The sequence below is a fragment of the Phaethon lepturus genome, unplaced genomic scaffold (genome assembly GCF_000687285.1).
Source record: "Phaethon lepturus isolate BGI_N335 unplaced genomic scaffold, ASM68728v1 scaffold1138, whole genome shotgun sequence".
Classification (NCBI taxonomy): domain Eukaryota; kingdom Metazoa; phylum Chordata; class Aves; order Phaethontiformes; family Phaethontidae; genus Phaethon; species Phaethon lepturus.
This window is the reverse complement of record NW_010555264.1, coordinates 1-20,666: the sequence shown is the minus strand read 5'-3', so window position 1 is coordinate 20,666 and position 20,666 is coordinate 1. Positions and strand designations below refer to the sequence as shown.

General features: G+C 36.9%; 1 protein-coding gene across 1 annotated transcript; it reads left to right on the top strand.

Moving 5' to 3' along the window:
- The first annotated feature begins 11 nt into the window (after positions 1-11).
- On the top strand, positions 12-19,175 carry LOC104624652 (solute carrier family 12 member 7-like). The gene is made up of 12 exons (XM_010292083.1): positions 12-126; positions 2,190-2,294; positions 4,382-4,550; positions 7,364-7,559; positions 7,682-7,851; positions 7,992-8,123; positions 9,779-9,886; positions 12,315-12,431; positions 14,675-14,856; positions 15,676-15,690; positions 18,479-18,612; positions 19,064-19,175. The coding sequence occupies exons 1-12, from the start codon at positions 26-28 to the stop codon at positions 19,153-19,155; spliced, it is 1,521 nt and encodes a 506-aa protein (XP_010290385.1). The 5' UTR covers positions 12-25; the 3' UTR covers positions 19,156-19,175.
- The last annotated feature ends 1,491 nt before the right edge of the window (positions 19,176-20,666 follow it).

The window sequence follows — 20,666 nt, the reverse complement described above, 5'->3', positions numbered from 1 at the left end:
TTTTAGGACCCTCTCATTCCTGGGGATGAGTTTATGTCTTGCCTTGATGTTCATTTGCTCTTGGTACTATGCTTTGGTTGCCATGCTAATCGCAGGATGTATATACAAATACATAGAATATAGAGGGTAAGACCATATATCTTATTTATTCTCTATTTAATAACTTTAACATTCAGCACAAAGCACTTTTCTGTAAAACAGCTACAGCTGAAGTAATAGAATTAAGTGTTCCTTGAAACAAGGTAAGATCCCATTTCTGTTAAGGAGTGTAAGTTTTCAGGTTCTAATTTCTCTGGAAGTCCTGTTCCAAACTTCTTGACAGCCAGAACTAATCACTTTAAGAATCAATAAGGCTGGGAAACTCTATATAAGCAGAATTATGGTATAAAGTTTTGGTACTTCAGGAACCTCACATTTTAATATCAAGCAGCAGCTATTACAAAATAGTTACCACGTTATTAACTTACAGTAAAGCCTAAAAACTCTACTGTTTTGTGTGGAGTTCAGCATTTTTTAGAATGAATTATACTGAGCAATCCAGGGCACCCACTGAAAATTACCTATTTTCTGAAGGCTTAGATAATCTTTAAATTGCAACATACTTTGCATTGTATACATTTGAAGGAGGGACACATACCGAGCCACACCTGTAAGAAAAGCTGTGCAAGTAGGAGACTTAAAAGAGCATGCTGAGTTCATAAGCAAGCAACAAAAAAACCCACCAAAACCAAGTAAACACCCCCCCCCCAAAAAAAAAAACAAAACCAAAAACCCAAACCAAAAAAACCCTAAACAAACAACAAAAATCAACCCAAACTAAAGAACATATCCAAACACTGGAAGTGATTATGATCAGTAATGTGTGTGCTTTCCCTTTCTAAGGAAAGATACCCAGTGCTGAAAGATCCTAATCAAAAAAGATAATAATATCTTGGAGCCGGAAATTGAAGTGAGGCCAGTTGTTTTGATTAGTGATTAAGCACAGGTCTTAAGTGGATCAGCTGGTATAAACTGCTCCACCTTGTGGGTTCTCCATCTTCTATCTCCCTTTCCAGATTAGATGCTTTCCTGGGTTGTAACAGATCCATTTACTGGGTTAATTAGAAGGAAATTAATTTTCCTATTTTAGCCAGAAAGTCAGATCAGATGATAACAGTTCTGCTTGTGTGTGCGTGTAGGTATGCACATACATAATATTATATGTACATCCAAATTTGTATATAGACTCTATAAATGTCACATAGCCAGCACATCTACCCTGTAGAAAGACCGCAGAAACAACTTTCCTCCCTGCCTTTACAAATTCAGGAGCTGATTTAGTAGTGGGGAGAAACTGTCCCTGAAATAACCAAAAATAGACTGAGGTTTTCTACAGGCAGCAGTTTTTAGGACAACGAAGTAAAAGCAACTTACATGATTGTGCTGTCCATGGGAGTACATTTTAATGGCCATGTTTTTCTAATAGCTTTTGAATTCAGGTTGGCTTGCTTTATCTAAATTTTGAAAGAAAGCTAGAGGTAACAAAGTCCAGCGAGCATTCGTAAGTGGAACTAAGGGTGGGCAAGGGAGATGGACGCTTTGCCATAGTAGAATCGCCACAAAGGAAAATAATGTGTTAGCCTAACAGTTCGTTCTTATTTGGTTGGCTACCTGGCATATAGTATGTTTTTTGTGTTGGGAGAAAGAGGAGTGGAAAATGTAGGGAGATTGGAAGTGTTCAGGAGGGGTGGATGAAGCTTTAGGCTCATCTGAGAGAGAAGCTGGGAAGGAAAGGAAGTGGAGAAAGCTGTAGTGGTGTGTTGGGGGAAGATACAACACTAATCCATACAAAATCATTTCACTTATTCACTCTGCTGCTTGAAAACAGTTCCTTTTAAGTAGCCCTCACTTACTTCTTCTAGTGCTTAAAAGCAACTTAAGTAGCTCTCATGATTACAGAAAAGCTTTTGAAGTATGAATAAAACAGACCATAATTAATATTAATAAATACATAATAAATAGTTCTCTGGAAGGGATCTGAGACTGCTTCATCTTGGTTAGTCTTCACAGATCTGCAAGATGAGGCTTTTTTTATGCATTCATGTAAAAAAGTATTCTTTTTTTATGCCCATTACCCCTCGTGAGAAAATGTACTTAGTTTGTATAAATGAATGGAACCCTATTAATTGAATCTCTTCTGCACCCTTAAGAGCGGAAAAAGAATGGGGTGATGGAATCCGAGGACTGTCTCTGAATGCAGCTCGCTATGCTTTGCTTCGTGTTGAAGACGGTCCTCCTCACACCAAGAACTGGAGGTAATTCTACACTTTCCAAGGTCACATAATTCTTGAAATACGTAACTCTATTGGGAATACTGCTGGTAAAGGTAGTGGCCAATGTGAAATTCACCATTAAAATAAAGATTTAACTTGGGGTTGGCAATGTCATTGCAATAGTAATATTTTACTGCAATAGAATGCAACTTATGGTCAGCATGTAATCAGCTCTGTGGGGAATAAAGGCAAACTAACTCGAACTGAAATCCAACAAATGTGGTGTTGACATAATTTTCCAAAGTGCAGAAGAATTTTAATGTTTGATTATTTACAGTTTTTCAGATTTAAAGGACCAGTTATCATTGAATCCCTCTATCTCTATAGAAGAAATGCTGCAATTCCATAAGCCTTTTGGTTGTTTTTTTTTCTTTGCTTCTATATATGTTCTCTCTGAAATACACTGTATAAATATTCAGAGCATCCATTGTTTGTTTAAATTAATTTTTGTGGCAATCTTTTTTATAAAGCTTCATTTAATAGTAGCACTTTTTAAATTGCTTAGAAATCATTAAAACAAAATCCATTTGTATGTATTGGGGTTAGATGTTGTGGTTTAACCTCATCCAGCAGCTAAGCACCACTCGCTCGCCCCGCCATGGTGGGGCAGGGGAGAGAATCGGAAGGATAGAAGTGGAAAAAACTCGTGGGTTGAGATAAACACAGTTTAATAGGTAAAGCAAAAGATGTGCACGAAAGCAAAGCAAAACAAGGAATTCATTCACTGCTTCCCCTTGGCAGGCAGGTGTTCAGCCATCTCCAGGAAAGCAGGGCTCCATCACGCATAATGGTTACCTGGGAAGAGACACACCATAACTTCAAAAGTCCCCTCACCCCGTCCTCCTTTTTCCCCCCTAGCATTATGTACTGAGCATGATGTCATATGGTATGGCATATTCCTTTGGCCAGCCTGGGTCAGCTGTCCTGGCTGTGTCCCCTCCCAGCTCCCTGTGCACCCCCAGCCTGCTCGCTGGCAGGCCTGCGTGAGAAGCCGGACAGTCCTTGACTGCTTAGCAACAACTAAAGACATCAGCATGTTATCAACACTTTCTCATCCCAAATCCAAAACATAGTCTCATGCTAGCTTCTGTGAAGAAAACTAACTCTATCCCAGCTGAAAGCAGTAAAGATGTCCACTGCTATTTTTGCAATCTATCAATTTTCTCAAAGCCAACACAAAGAATTACTTACAGTTTAAAAACAAAAGGACGTTTACATATTGTCACTTCTGATGAGCGTAATGCAAATCAGAAGAACTCTGATCAGTGATACTTTAATTATAGTCACTGCTTAGTGATAGTATCGCTGGGTGCATGCACATGCAATGTGCTGTTGCCCTTCAGTGTAATGGCATTATTTTACCATTTGTCATGGGACTAAGGCACATAAGCAGTTACTGTGGAATACATGAGCCACTGCCTTTATCTGTGTCTGGACTTCGCATCTTAGAGGCACCAATGTAATGTAGTGTGACTAAGAGTATTCCTGTTAAATGTCTGATATCAGTTCCAGATGCGTTATCCTTCTGTTGTTTCAATGTAATTCCTAGAACTGAACCTTCTTGTCTTAAACTGTGATAGTTTTGGAGCAGGAAGTACCCTCCAACTCTTGGTTGTTCTTTTGAATTTGTAGTAACGATGGGAAAATTATAAATTTTCCCAAGCCAAAATGTTGGTTTGGGAAAAGTAAGCAGATTGGGTATTGATTAAAGGAAACAGAATGCATTCTCATCAAATATGCAGTTGAAACTGAACTGGGAGTGCTATCAGTAAGGATATGACTCCTTTTGCAAGTACCTGTGGAGGCAGAGGAATGAGTTGACAAGAACATCATGAAAATCCGGAAGGACAAGTGCAAAGTCACTGGCTCATATGGTGGCTCATATAGCTATTCTGTACCTGAATTGTTGTTGCTATTACAAATTATGACTTCCTTGCTTGATAGTTGAATGTTTTCCATTGAATTAAGCACTGAATCTGCATTTTAGTAATTGTTACTTTTAATTTTCCAATTCTTTCTTACTTTTCTCTATGTGTATGTGTGTGTTTAACTTTTTTTTTTTTTGGCAGACCTCAACTTTTGGTCTTGTTAAACTTGGATCGTGAGCAGCTGGTAAAACACCCTCGGTTACTTTCTTTCACCTCTCAGTTAAAGGCTGGTAAAGGACTGACTATTGTGGGATCTGTGCTTCAGGGAATCTACTTGGATAAATGTACAGAAACTCAGAAAGCTGAAGAGGTATGTAAAAGCTTACAAACACTTGTAATTTCCATTAATATTTAAATGTTGAATCTGCATAACTCATATCTTGAATCAGAACAGACTGTAAAGTATTGAATAAAACATCAAATTTTTTTTTTTACTGTCAGCACAATCAACGATTATATAGGTTCATGTGTGTAGCAAAATGTTTTACAAAATTTCCCGATAGGATGAGACAATGCTGCTACTTCTTCGATTTTTGTTTTCTTTAATATTGACAGCCCTGGGCTGACAGTCAAACCACATTCCTGAAAAAGCCAAGTGATAGATTTTTTTTTTTATTATTATTAGCAAATTACCTTATAAAGAAAACAGTTTTAACAACAACAAAAAAAATCGAACAAATGCAGATGTGTTTGTCATAATTTCAATCTCTGGATGTACACTTGATATTATTTTCACTGTTGTCCTAGAAGGACATAGCAGAGCTAGGATTAGAAGCAGTCTTTGCTGGAATCCTACTCTGTTGCCTAATTGTAAACAGCATCCTTCTTGAGATGCTTTACTTTCTTTCTCCTTTTTTTTTTTTTTTTCTTAAAATTTCTTATCTACCCTATCTCTCCAGAGAAGGTAGGATGGGGTAGGAAAAAATAGTAAGTTGTCATGTAATTTAAGATGACATCTAACTGTACACAAGTAAATTTAATTTGAAAGTTTCTCTTTTTTCCTGACAACTTGTCGGTATCTGACTGTGCTACCTGATTGGAAATACATAGACATTGTGGGAAGCCCTTGAAAATACCCAAATTTAATTTTAAATTGTCCCCTGACAGAAAGAGGAAGTTAATAGACTGAGTCTCTGAAGATCCATTGTTCATACAGCTTGGACTCTCAATGCAAAGCAAGCTTCCCTTTTTGTTCAGTCTTAAACAACTTGTGTACGTCTCTGTTTAATGCTGTATTGGGGCAACTCCATATACAGAATTATATTTGCTTACCTATGCAAACTGTCCTACTTCTAACTCTATAGAATGGGGAAACATCTTTAGAAAATACTGTGTTTTGTGTATTTTATTGAATACTATTGAAAAAACTGTTGCCTTTAGAAAACTACTACAAAGCCTACTCCAAAAGTAGCTTTGATTGCCATTATATCTTCCAAAAATGATCAATATTTTCAGTGTTGTTGAAAAGAGTATCAGTTGAAATGTCTACTGTTTTATCCAAGTGGTCTTCAAAGCTATGTAAAAAATGCCTGTAATTTATTCAGACCTGGTATCTCTAAAACAGGTTTGTGTTTGAGATATTGAAATGGATCTAAGAAAGCTAACTGCCATTTTTCTCCCAGCTTTCTTTTTTTCTCCCTCATGGTATTCAGACTTGTCCCTAGTGGTTTTTAAAATAACAAAGTATGAAGCCAGATGGCCTAGCTGTTATCACATGAAAAGGCCCCAAGAGAGCAATTAGCCTGAAAACATGGTGGGTAAAGTCTAGCAATGATTTATTCTGAAAGTAATTGTTGTTAAGCTGTTATTATCAACGTGTATGAGTAGAAAACAAGACCAAGAGTACAGTCAGGCCTCTGAAATAAAACAAACAAAAACTTTACACATAAACTCTTTACCCATAAGGATTTGAAATGTTACCTATAGTTGGCTTAGCTTGAAGTCAGCTACATTTTGAGAGATGTAACAGGAATGAATTTAAGGGAGACCTAATCCCCAGGTTCTCTAGGAAGTCAGACCTGGTGTTAAGGTTGAGGAAACCATTGCTTTTAGAATGGAAATGAAGAAGAATTGTAAAAGTTTGAATGTCTGGAGGCCTTACTCATTTTGGAAAATGTCAACTAGAAAATCTTTACAGAAGATTTGTAGGAAATCAAGATTTCTCTCTGTCTTTTAAAAAGAAAAAAGCATCTATTTAAACTGGGGTGCCCCCACAGATATTGTTTGCACAGACTCTTTAGCTGTGCTACCAAATTCTCTGAAGACTTTTTTCTCTACTAAACAGAATTTCCGATGTGAAGTCACACTGAGCCAGTGCCAGGCATTCTGTGATCATGTCTGTTATGGATAGTTTTTTGATAGGAATTTTGGTGTTTCCAAAATTCCAAACATTTTCCGGGTTCTTCTTTCTGAAACCATGCTGGTCACCCATGCAAGTCATTGATGATGATGCGATTTTTGAAGTTGTGCCATCAAAACATAGTAAATGCCAAAGCTGATGTTCCCTAGTCAAACCTGATACCATTTTCAGTGCTACTTCTAAATTACTTGGTTTTGTGTCTGTATGTTTGTTGGTGTGTAAATGAAGGGGAGCCATGCTGAAATTCAAGGGTTGTGGGAGATTAATCTAGGCAGTGTATCTTGTCATTATGCAGCCAATGATTCCAATTGTCTCCTGCACATCTATTTTTCAATGTTAAGAGCCAATAAATAATCAGCCTCTTAATGTCAAAGTTATTTAAGGATCTTTGGTGGCCACTTCTTCTAAAGTCCTTGGCATCATGTTTTTCTAAACCCTTCCAATTCCAAAAGAAAAGACTTGTCATTCCAAAGATACAGTGTTTTGTCAGTCACCAGTTTTGATTTTACTTGAAGCAGTGTTACTTTATTTATCTTCATCAATGAGGCTTTACTCATACCATGTTCATTCTTCTTTGGAAATGGTGGGTATTTTGGGTTTTAGTTGTCATAGAACCATGTTCACTCTTTTGGAATTAGTGGTTTCTTGTTGTTGGTTGTACAGTGTAGCTAATGTTTTGCCCTTATGTAGTGCTGTTACTCCCTATGGTGTTTATTACTGGTGTTGATGACTCTATTTCCCCATGTGTAATCTTCCTTTTGCAGAACGTTAAGGCCCTAATGGGAGTGGAAAAGACTAAAGGATTTTGCCAGATTGTGGTGTCTCCTAATTTCAGAGATGGAATATCCTATTTGATTCAGTCAGCCGGTCTAGGAGGGATGAAGCACAATACAGTCCTGATGGCATGGCCACAGTCATGGAAGCAGACAGAAAACCGTTTCTCATGGAAAAACTTTGTTGGTATGTTCCTCTTTTGCCTCAGCAGAATTTGGGAGGATTTAAGCTTTTGAGTTTAAAACAAAACCAAAAGCTGTGAATGAAAACTAGTTGTTCTTGATCACGTGTCTTGTTTTCCCTTGCAGACACTGTACGAGAAACAACAGCAGCTCAACAAGCACTGTTGGTAGCTAAAAACATTGACTTATTTCCAACAAACCAAGAACGGTTTACTGAAGGAAACATAGATGTGTGGTGGATTGTTCACGATGGTGGTATGCTGATGTTACTGCCTTTTCTCCTTCGACAGCACAAGGCAAGGACAACAGAAAATGACTGGGACTTCATTTTCTAGCAATGAACAGTGCTAAGGGTTTCTAATGAAATCCTCTTTCACCTTGATAGTTATGCATGGTGATAGCAATCACAAATTCTTATAATGTATTTTTTGGATAGGTTTGGAGAAAATGTAAAATGCGTATCTTCACTGTTGCTCAAATGGATGATAATAGCATTCAAATGAAGAAGGATCTTCAGATGTTCTTGTATCATCTTAGACTGAATGCTGAAGTGGAAGTTGTTGAAATGGTACGTTACTGCATATTTTTTTTAGGTGCAGTTGAGACTAACTTGTGCAAATGGATTTAGCATTTTTGAAACTAAAAGATGTTAGCCCAAATATAAAAAGGGAAAGATTGCAGTCCCACTGAGAACTAGAAATTTTTTTAAAACAACATTATCTTACCATGTCACAATGCTAGTGTATGTGGTAGCAAGTTTGATATTTTTGTCAAGTTGAGCCATTTTGATATGCACCTATTTATTTATGAGGACTAGTCCGTAGAAATAGCTCATTCAGGAAGGAAAAAGCTTGAGGTTTTAGCAGGCAGTGAAATGGGAGGCTGAATGTGCTTAATCATGGGGTCCAGCATGAGAGAGGATGAACATGTCCATTTCTCTAGCTGCTGTATGAGTATCTCTGGAATAAGGAATCCCTAGTCCCCCGTGAGAGTGTGTCAGTCGTTTTTAGCATTGCCAACCTCTTTGCCATTGAACAGCAAGACAATATAGCTACAGATTCACAAGTCAAATAGTGACAAAATTCATTTTGTCACTTTTTCCCCCTTTTTAAATAATGGCCGTAACCTGCTAAAGAGAAAGGACTAAAGCTGTAGTCTGTCTGGACATGCTTTTTTGGCACCTAAGGAAAAACTTAATTTCCAGCACTCAAAGGTGACTAGCATACTGTCCAAAGAAAGACACACAAAAAAAACCCCGAAACCAAAAACCTTTAAAACTCATTCTGAAGTGGGATGAAGAAGAGGAGTCAACTGGTTCAAACTTCTACTACCACCAGTTCCTGGAATGAACAAAACATATCAAAAAGATTTATCATTCTAATCAACCATAAAGCAAATTTTAAGAATTGTTTAAATTACTTATGGGGAAAAAATTACTTCTAAAAATTTGGCTGGTATTTTGAACTAGGAAGTAAGATAAATCCTTTTATTTTGTTTTAGAGTACTGAATATGAAAGACTAAAATGCTGTGGCATGTGCAGGTGAAAGAAGATGAACAGTGTGCCATGAAAAAAGCTCAGCCTTGGTTGGATTTTGAGCAGAAGATAGTATAGGAAACACAGTTTTTTCTTTTTTCATGTGGGTCATATTTAACCCTGAGAATATTCCAAAAGATGAGACACCTTAGGAGTTAGTGACAACGCAGATGACTGCTGTAGATTTTTACATTGTATTTTGTCTTTGAGCTGATATGAGACTATATGCTGGGGTTTCTTCATAAATGCTCCTATTTGTGAAGATTTCTCACTGGAGAAAGGACAATGTATTATTTTGGGACTCTAGACAGTTTTTAAGGAAACAAGTGTGCACACATGCTCAGGAGGCAGCAATGCAGACCTGGTTTAAAGAAGCGCTTTCAACCCTTCATTTCTGCAGCCTAGTTGGAACAGGACAATGGGGAGTCTGTCCCAAGTACCTCGAATGGAGGAAAAGATCACATTGGTATTGGTATAGTACCGATTGATACAGTTGAATGTGCGAAATTCCTGTTTGAAGATGAAATTTTAAGAATGAGGACAGAAATGTTTGAGCAACTACGTGCTTGGGATTACTCTAGTGCCATAAATACATCCAGGACTGAATGAATGTCTAAACATTGTTCTTCTGAGTAGTGCTTTTCTTCTGATATTTCTAATGCATTTCTAATGCCAATCTCTTTTGCAGTTTGAAAATGATATTTCTGCATTCACATATGAGAAGACACTTATGATGGAACAGCGATCTCAGATGCTAAAGCAGATGCAGCTATCAAAGAACGAAAGGGAGAGAGAGGTAGGGACTTTGGCCTGGCAAGATGTTCTGTGAAAAATCTGAAAGTAGTATTTCTTGGCCAGGGCTTCTGATCAGGTTCTGACTAGTCAAAAGCTTTTATTACTGCGTTCTATGTTAGCTTCTCTACAGCGGGTTTCACTTGCAAGGTTAAAATAACGTGGGGGAAAATGAATAACTGTTTTTTATATTTGAACAAATGGCTAGAGTTTTCCTGCTCGTGTTAAGATTAGTGCAAGTATGTACTAGCAAAACATTTGAGCGTCAGTGTGGAATATTTCCAGAGCATTTCCAAACTTGATGTATATCAGTAGCTAAGGTTCATGATTATTTAATGGGGCTGACTGATTAGCTTTGTTTGTGACTTGGTCTTGTTCAATTCACACAGACTATTTTTCAGTTTCTGCATTATTTTGAATGCTTTATGTATATTCCCTCCTTATTTATTCTTTTTTCTATTTCACAGGATTTTTTTTAAGATTCCTAAAGATGCCTTTTATAGCTACAACAATGTGCTGCTGTAAATTCTCTTTCTTCTCATCTGCATCATGGCAGTTTTCTTTTGATCTGAGCCTGCCTAACATCTTTTCAGGAAAAAAACCACACTCTCCTGTGTTGCCTACTTAGCGTGTTTACATTTTTCTTATTTCTTTATTGAACACTAATATTTTTCCATGGGAGTTTGAGTGATTAATCAATCTAGAGTAGGCTTTTAAGGATTTAACTTCCTCATGAATGCTTTACAAGTAGTCCAAGGATGTAAGCTCTGCAGTCTATAGCATATAAGTTGTAGTGGAGACAAATAATTTCTTCTAAGCTCTGTGAGTTGGTTGGAATCTGCACTACTTCAAAGTGTTGTTTTCCTGGAAGTTTTAATTTTCTCTTCCCCCCACATTTAATTTTTTTTACTCACTTTTATCTGAATGTAATCATCACCATTATAGCTTCAGTTTGTTCTGTCATATCAGGCAGTGTAAAATTGGAGATGTTCAAAATACCATTGGATTTATTTCATGGTTTAAAGTAAAATCCTGATAATTCCAAGAACATGTAGTAGTTATTTCCTGACTTGTCCAAGAATAAAAGCCATATCCATCTGTTGTTTCTCATTAGGGTATCTTAATCTACCTTGTTCTTTTGTATTTTCATCAGAAAATGCTGTTCAGTTATGCCTTTGCTTCTGGAGCTACAAATTGAGTAGTGTGCCAGGCCCTTTCTGAACCTGATCATCTCTTCTTATCACTCCTCTCTTAAATGAGCTGTGCCATCCCCTTCAGTTTTCTGATGACCTCCAAAACATTTCTGTCATTAGTATCACTAGTTCAAATTAGCATTGCTTTTGTTTTCATTATTTGTCGCCAGACATTGAAATATAACCCTGATATTCCAGCTCTGGATGGTGCTTATAGTTTTGTTTCCTGTTATCACCAAGATTAATATTTTTAACCTCACTTTTGTGTTTGTACCTCTTCAAATGAGGTTCAAATCTTTGTGGAGAAGAGAATTCATTTTTGTATAACATTCTTCTGCTGTTTCCCTCATAGGCCTGCTCTTATCCTCACCCTCTCCTCTTCTGTCACTTTTTTTTTAAATGGAACTTTGATCTTGCCTCTGGGTTTTCTTGTGGAACTGGGGCATGGGGACTGACTGAATTTTTGTTTCCTTTTTTGAGAAACTTGGTTAATTTGCTTGTAACTACAACACGTGCCTGTAAAGTGTAGGATCTGCGGACTTAGGCACAACTGCCAAACATTTATTTATTTGACTTTGACAGTAGCACTGTAAAGATGTGGAGCCTTGTTCACCTCCTTGCCGCCCTTCTTGGTGATTGAATGACTGTTGGGCCAGGCAGTGGTGATGTTGGAGCTGTGAGAAGGTGTTATCCGTCCCCCCACTATTTTGTGTTGGGTTGCACAGTGCAAGTGCTGTTGTGCACATTGCTGCTGCTATGGGAGATTGGCAGAAATGTGGGTGCATATACACGAGGAGCACAATTATAGTTCCTGAATCACTGGGAAATAAATCAGTGTTGAGAGTCAAAGCAGCTTTCTCATCTGCTTAACTTTTTTCATACTTCGACTGCAACTGAATAAAATAAATTCACCTAAATCATCACATATATGAAGGGATGTGACCCTCACAAACAAGTGAACATTTTAGGTTCCCATATAGACTAAAGGATTCAATTCACTTCATGTTTTCACAAATCTCTGTAAAGAGAGTTCATAACTAACTGCTAAACATTTCAAAAAGAGCCACATACTATACATACACAAATGGCGTGTTTGTGAAAACAAACCAAGTTTATAACAAGCTACAATACTGAATCTCATCTGTTTAAAAATAAAGACAATTTTTATTTTGAATAATGACAATCTGCTTTTTTCTGTAGACTGGGGGTTTTTTGTCATTGGTAACCTTTTTGTCCCAGATTCAGAGCATCACTGATGAGTCTCGAGGCTCAATCAGAAGAAAAAGCTACTCCAGTCCACAATCCCTTGGCCAAGATGTACAGGCACTGCTGACTAATGATTATCAAGAGGAGGAGGTAGCTGGACATAGTACTGGCTAGATATATTTTCCCATTGCAACACTTGAAGTGCCACTATTGCAAACTGAACTACAAATGAACAACTTGATCATTCATTGTCATGGAACAGTTCGTCATAAATTTTAGTTCTACTGTTTTTCTAAATTCATTAATTTACCCTATATTTTTTCTCTAGATGGTGCTTCTGTGAGATGAACTACATCCTATTTTTCTCACACTTATTTTCCACGAGAGAAAGAGTTATGTTTCTGAGAGTGCCTGTTTTTAAGAGCCAGAAGCAAAGATATTTCTCTGCCTTCTGTCATTAAAAAGTCTTATTAGTGGGTGTTTCATTAATAAGCATATTTCATGCTTTCACGAAGCATTGCCTTTCTTTATACTTCCTATATTGAAGTACTGAAGCTTCTTGGAGCCTATATAGATATACTAGGACTTTTTAAGGAGATTTCGATATTGATTGACAAGGCAATATTAACCCATAAATGTCATTACTACTTTCTGCATGGCGAGTTTTAAAGGAAGTGGACTCATGTAATCAATGGTTTTAGTGTGCACTTGAAGTGTTGCTGATATCTAAAGGTATGTAGCCTAGTTTGTGGAAATGATGTATACCTTTGTGTTTCCCTTTCTTCATGAAGTATGAGAAGAACTTGTTACATTCCATGTAACTAATTTAGTATCAAAATAGCACTAACAAAAATGTGGTTTTGTTGTCTGTGCATTTTTATGAATGTGTGCTATAGGTCCAAAATTTCTCTTGGCCTCATCGTCTTTCTAAAAATGGTGAACTTTCTTCCATTGAAGCATAGTTGTACCGAATTCATCTTACAGTTTTTAGTTTGAAATTTTAGTTCACTAGATACTGCTATATAGCATGTATAGTATCTGCATGTATTTGTTAGCTTTTTCCACTCCCATGATAGAACTGTATTCACAGTAACTTCTGATTTGTAGTCTCGACTCATGATTTAATCTTCTGGGGAGATATGAAGACTGTAAAACGTAGATATTTACGTGAACCTCAGAATTGAACTCTAGGATTTGGGAATCCTCAAGGATATGGACTGGGGAAATAATTTAGGAAAAATACAGAAGCTCTTAAGGATTTAAAAACAGCTGCAATTACAGTTTGTGAACCCGTAGGGCAATTACTGTTCAGAGATAGAAAGTTGTTTTCTCATCTACTTGGATTTTATTAATGATTTTGATTGTGACCTGAATGAAATTGGTTCTACTGAATCATCACATATGTGGAGGGACATGACCATCACTAACATGTGAATAATTAAGGTTCCCAAATAGAACAGGAGCTTCAACTCATGATTTAACAAGTCTCTGAAGAGAAAAAAACCAACCCATCAACCCCTACCACCACCGCAAACCCCGCCCCCCCCAAACAGAACACCCAAAACCACAGAAACAATCCTCCCCCTATACCAATTCACTTATGACTTTAAGAGTCCAAGGTACTGTATTTGTATTGCTTTTGATAAAAATACAGAAGCCTATGGACAAAGTATTATGAGGGTAAGTAAGTAAATAACATGTGTTAAATAAGTCTTCCCACTTTCCTCAAGAGGAGCAAGGGGAATGGGAAATGGAGAACACGGAAGTGTGTATATACATGCGGGAACAACAATATTGTGTTCTTAAAGTTGTGATTTGAGTTTCTGCTTTTATAAAGGAAGAGAAGGCCCCTCCATGATTGGCTTTTGTTATGTAATGTGCACTTGCATGCATAAATAATCTAATGGAACGTAGCTAGCCTTCAATTCGACGAGTCCAGTGTTGTGTTACTAGGATCACGGTGGTCGTGCTGGTAGTTCAGCTACAGGCATGTGAAATGGACAGACAGTACCTGAGAAAACAATAATGCTGCTGGTGAAGAATGGGGGCACTGGCTTTCAAGTTTTTTCACTGGCAAAACACCTTGGTGTTAATAAAGTACCCTCAGGCTGGATTCAGCCTCAGTTTAGTGCATTACAAAAATAACATCCCAGCCCAGATGTAATCCTGCAAATATAAATAACTAACTACATTTTTACAAGCAGTTTATCTTCATGCCTAAGTCAAGAGAGTCTGGTATTTGTTCACAAAGTAAGGTGCATTTTTCCACATCTTCTTTTGTTCCACATCTTCTTTTGTTCCACTGCTGTGAAATTATTTTTCAAAACTTTAATAATGTGTAATCTGCAAATGTTCTTTTTGGCTGAATCTTGGGATGTTTGTTTTGTGTCCAGGCTCAGCTGATCCATGACAGAAACACTGCCTCTCACTCAGCTCCAGCAGTAAAAGCAAGTGTGGCTGCTGCTGTGCCAGAAAAAGTGCAGATGACCTGGACTAAAGAGAAGTTTGTAGCTGAAAAGCATAAAACCAAAGATTCAAATGTGTCTGGCTTTAAAGATATCTTCAACATGAAGCCGTAAGTATACGTGTGGTGTTTGGAGTTTTGTATTTGATTATGTGTATTTTAGTGTGTGTATTTTGGGGTTATTGTTGTTCTGGGTTTCATGTTTATAAGAGATTCTGGCTTATTATTTGAAATTGAGTACAAACATGATCTTTCCACACACTTCACTTAGTTTCATAAGGATGGCATCTAGTACGGACTTGGATGGAACAATGACTGTAAAGAGTCATTCACAAGAATGACAGAAAGACATCAGCTTGTTCCCTTCCTCATGTTGTGATTCAAGCGTACACATGCATCTTTTCTGAGTTCTGGAAAAATGCATTTATAAGCATGGCCTAGACTATTTTTCTGCACATGCCCAGAGCGAAACCGTGGATGTCAAGGGGAACTTCAATATGTAAAGGAAACATATCTTAACTCTAGGACTTGTGAACAGTAGAGTTAAAAGGTACACTTAGAATCAGCACCTTAAAAGCCTCAGCTGTTTTGTGGATTTGCCCTGAGCAGTTTACAACACAGTTTGCTATCTGCAAATTCCAAGCATCATCTGGCTCATGCTCTAAAGCACTGTTTTTTGCTCTGGGCTGCATTATACCCTAATTCTTAGGGATGTTTTTTGTTAATATCTTAGAAATATTTCCTATTACTGCTTTAGAATTGTGTAAGATACAGACTTCAGATATTATTTTAAAATTACTATCTGTGGTTGGGGTGGAAATTACAGTTCAAACTTGGTGTGCTTGTACAATATACTAATATTGTTGAATTAAAAATGTACCTGATGGCATAAATATTTTTTTTCTGTGCTTTTGCTTCCCTTCCATGTAGAGAATGGGGAAATCTGTAAGTCTGAATTTCATTTCACTTAAGCAACGTAGGCTGTGTTCCCTGGTTCTTGTGGTCGTGTACATTGTATGCATGTTTCCTAAATCATGATTTTCAGTGTGTGTATTCTTTTGTGCCTTGTTTTATATATACTGTGATATAGCATTTATCACTGAAAAATATTCTTCATCATGACTTGTTAACATTTTCTTCGAAATATTTACCGTGAATGGGAAGTTGATAATCACAGAACATGTGGTTTAGTTTCTGTAAGTACGTAAAACTTGACAGTACTCTTCTGCATTAGTGTAATACTTATTTTTCTAATTAACTACATTAAAGAGTGAGTATATTTTTTGTTCTGGAAAAATAGCCCTTACTGTGCTATAACTACTTGAACAATAAGGACGAATTTGTTCACAAAGGGAACTTTCATGTTTCATCAAATGCCAATTCTTGCCTCCCTTCTATCAACCCGTGCTTGTGTAGAAATAACATAAGTTGAGATATACATTGGGTATGACAGCATATAAAAATGGGACACTACATCTCTGTTATTGGGTAGAATGGACTTCTGACTCTGCATTTTTTTCAGAGCCCAGTATTGTCTTCATTTTGTCCATTTAACAAATAGAGCTGCTTCTGAAAACTTATGAAAGTTTACTTTGTGTTCCATGTATGATTTCAGTTCTACTAGTTCTTGAAGTCTAAATGAAGTCAGCCTCAGATCAGATTGCACACAATGTACCTGTAGTCAGTTTGAGCATTTATTTCAGTGCTGAATTCTTGTCCACTCCATCAAAAATTTACACCTTCCATATTTCCGCTGCATTTTATCTTTACTTTAACAATGTTTCTACTTCAATATTCATACACCTCTTCAGTTATATACTTTGCCTCTCTTTTCATAGTTGTTCTTTGGTCTTTTCAAGCTGCTGTTCCGCTTCTGAAAAACTGAGCTTCAAGTATTCTGTTGTTCTGTATATGGTTTTGTACAGTTGGTTCTTAGGGCAGATGTCCACTCTGACAGAAAATCCCCCAGGAAAGACTGAAAAACTCAGTTTTGGAAATGTCATTGCCTTGGGGGAAAATGCAGGGGCGGGGGGAAGAGAATCAATTGAAATTGATGGAGCTGGTCTCCGTTGGCCACTAAACTGCAGACCAAATTTTTCTTCCTAATTGCCTCTGCAAAATGAAGGATGAAAATACAACATGAGAAATGCTACTTCTAATAGTATCCTGTTAAGGGCTTTTTCCTTCATAGTAAAAAAAAAAAACCACAAACCTACAAACAAAGAAACCCCAAACACCAGAAACAGGACTTAGTAGAACACAAGTATGTACGCTCCCAGCATTTTTCATCTTTCTTGGTCCCCTGTGTTCGAATGAACCAGTATTCGGCTGCTGTTCTCAACTGCACACTTAAATAATCTGAGGGTGGCCTCATGTTGCTAGAAGATTCTAGAATTAAGTGTTGATGTAGTCCCCTGAGATGACTTCTGGTAGGAGAACAAAGTTGTGTGTTTCCTCTTGTAAATTTTGGCCTCCTAAATGTTCTTCTCTTGGGAAAAGAGATCTCATTAATCTCTATTGTTTACTTGAGCTGAAGCAGTGCTGAGGTTTGTGCTCTAATTTTGATTGCTGTGGAATTCAAAAGATGCCAGACTTGATCAGGCTCTTCAGAGGATGTCTTACATCCTGCTGCTACTAACCTGCCAGTCCCCTCTCTGCCACAGGACAGCATGTCAGCCCACGTACAGTTGTGCTTCTACCATGAGACCATTAGTGCTAAGAAAATTGCACAGGGTAGAATAATACAAATGTCTTGCACCAGTATATCAGAATCTCTGTTCTTGAGATGTACTGTCACCCTGTGTTTCTGAGGTTCCCTTTGAAGTGACTCACTTCACTTGTGAAGAATCTACTCTTGTGCAGTGGATCTTTTGGATAAATGGGCTTAGGTAGAGTCTGGATATTTCTGTTGCACTATAGCTATGACTCATTTCCAGTCTTGGCTAATTTTACACAGATGGTAGCATCTCAGAAACTATAAGGAAACTGTTCTTTTGTTCTGAAGCGCAACTAAATCATCCAAGGCAGATCCTAAAATAAGGAAATCTCTGAAGTCCTAGCAGTTTCTTCTTCCTTCGCACAATTTTACAACAGTTGTATTTGTGGAGGCAACAAGTAAAACATTTGTTAATATTGACAATGTAAAGGGAGAAGCTCAATTTCAGTTCATTGCTTACTGCTTTACTCCTATGATGTGAAAAAACAGTATCTTTTTCATAAATTCTATGCTGTTTCTGAATTGTCTTCACCAGGCTTATAATAATCTTGTAATGTTTCTGAAGGAACATGAGGGAAATCTTGTACCGTACAGCATGAATACTGTAATCTTTCCATTGCATTTCTGTAATTCCCTTTGTTTGGAATTTTTTGTACAAACACAGTTACTTTTTATAGAATTCCATAAACCGGATTCTCAGTGTTTTCTATTGAAATTAAGTTTTTGCTTCATCTTTGTGAAAGATAATTGAAAATTGGAAGACTTATGCATCTTGGCAATCTGTTTAGAATTGCTTGAATTTCAGAGTTAAATGTTCTTTTCAAAGGAAAAAAAAATCTTTTAAACCTAGGTATTGCATTTTCTCAAATTTAGTTTGAGTGTGTACAAATACTGGTGTCCATGAAAATAGCTTATTCTATGTGCATATAGATTAAATTTATAAATTCAAATGCATAACATATAAATCAAATACTTAAGTATTGTGACAATAATTTAAAATGTTTCTTTGCACGCTAGGAATCAGTCAAATGTGAGAAGAATGCACACCGCTGTGAAGCTGAATGGAGTAGTGCTTAATAAATCACAGCATGCGCAGCTAGTTCTCCTGAATATGCCTGGACCTCCTAAAAACAGAAAAGGGGATGAAAACTGTATCCTCTACTACATTGCTTCCATATTTCTTGAAATTGGGATTTTGATTTTTGTGGTTGTGCCATTGTCTACTTTTGGGAAAACCATTAGTAACTGTGGTAAGCAAAAGTGTGTACCTTTAAGATGACGACTTTTGATTCCACAGAGTTTTAAAGAAATGTTGATAGTGTGTTTTTTTTAATGGAATTTATGTAAAGCATTCCCCAATTCTGAACTTATTTTAAAATCTCTATTTTTATAGTAGGGCAGAACTAGAAATTTTCCCCAAATTAGGCCTTGCTTTCACTTGAGCAGGTAGGTCGATTACATAATGGGACAGTAAAGGGTGACACAGGAGAACTTGATGAAATTGTTGCACTTGGTTTTTGCATTATATGTCAGACTTTTTGAGAGATTAGTGGCTATTTTGTTTCTTTTCTGAATAAATTCCTTGACTTAATGATATTTCAGACATGGAGTTTTTGGAAGTTCTGACAGAAGGTCTGGATAGAGTTCTCCTGGTCCGAGGCAGTGGACGTGAAGTCATCACCATTTATTCTTAACCTGTTTGCATATTTTGTTCAAAACACACCCACCCTACACACACCCCCTAAAAAAAAAAAAAAAAAAGGAGAAAAAGTTATTTGCCATAATTTGAGCAGCTTCATTAAGAGTTCTAGTGTATCGAAGATTACTTGCAAGCTGAATCTTCTGATGATGAGTTCTGTTTTTTCTATTAAAAAGTTATATTTAAATTATATTTTACGAAGATAGATTTCTGTAGAAAATATTTCTGTAGTGAATTAATAAGTGGTAGATGGGTTAGGCTATTTATATGTAGCATATTCTGATACTTGTTAAACTGTGGTAAAACACAAGAAAAGAAATGGTAATGCAATGGTATTTTTAAACATACAGAAATGTAACCAACTTTTTTGATGATTTTAATCTTTGTTCTGCATCTAAATAAAAGGGAAAGGTTTTGGAAAATGTTGGTTTCCATCCTTACCAAAATGCTGCTATGTTGCTTCTGTTAGGATTAGTCCTGGTTCAGGAAACTTCTTTCTGAAATGTATACAACTACTCAAATTTGTATATTATGTGCATAAAGTGTTTCCCTGAAGTTCATGATTTGCCACATATGTTTTAAATAACGTTTCTCTATTTAAAATACTTAGTCAGGTAGCTGAAGCCTCCAGGTGACAGTAATAGTAAATTGACAAGTTGTGTGGGTTTTCACATGAGCTACTAGCAGTTATAGTATATTGCACAATTATACCATTGAAACCTGAGAGCATCCAACTCAGAGGAAGGCTATGATGCAGCTGGATGCAAATATAGTTGTAACAATTGATAAACCACAGCAAGTTGGTTAATGAAGTGCAGTCTCTTGTTTTCAAATATGTATATTTTGAAAAAGTTGTATGTATGTGCTGCTGTTTAAAATAAAATCTGCTTTTCTGAAATGAACAAGTTCTTAAGTGTTTTTAATTTGAAATTCTTGAACAACTTAGTTTACATGCTCAATCGCAACCTTTTGCTTCTGTCAGAATTCTGCCCCTTTTTGGACACAGTTTAATTTTGTAAATGTTGTTTAAGACCTAAAGTGTTTGTTGGGTAGTGAAGATTGTTTTACTCTAAAAAGAATGGTTTTATTTAAATATATATAAACTATTCTTTTTATAATACATTCAACATCTCTGTTGCTCAGACTGGGATAGCAGTGATGCAGGGTTGTGACATGGCAGCAGCAGCAGAGTTTGTAACCATTTGCTAACAATTCTTCTTTCTGGTTTGTTTTTTTTTTTTCCCTGAGAGACCAGTGAGCCAAGTAACTCGCTGTGTGGCTACATAACCACTTCTCGCCAAAGCAGGTGTTGGAATGCGTGGCCAGAATTGGGATGGGACTATGTTTCTTGGGTGAAAGTAGAGTCTTAGGTTGGCCATGTCAAGCATGAAAGAGCAGCTGTTTTTGTTTTAGAGAAGCCTCCTGTAGGTTGATCTCCTCAGAACAGGTAAAAAGCTTTTCTTTGGTTTAAAACAGGATTCGTGTGGACTCGATGCTTGTATGGTG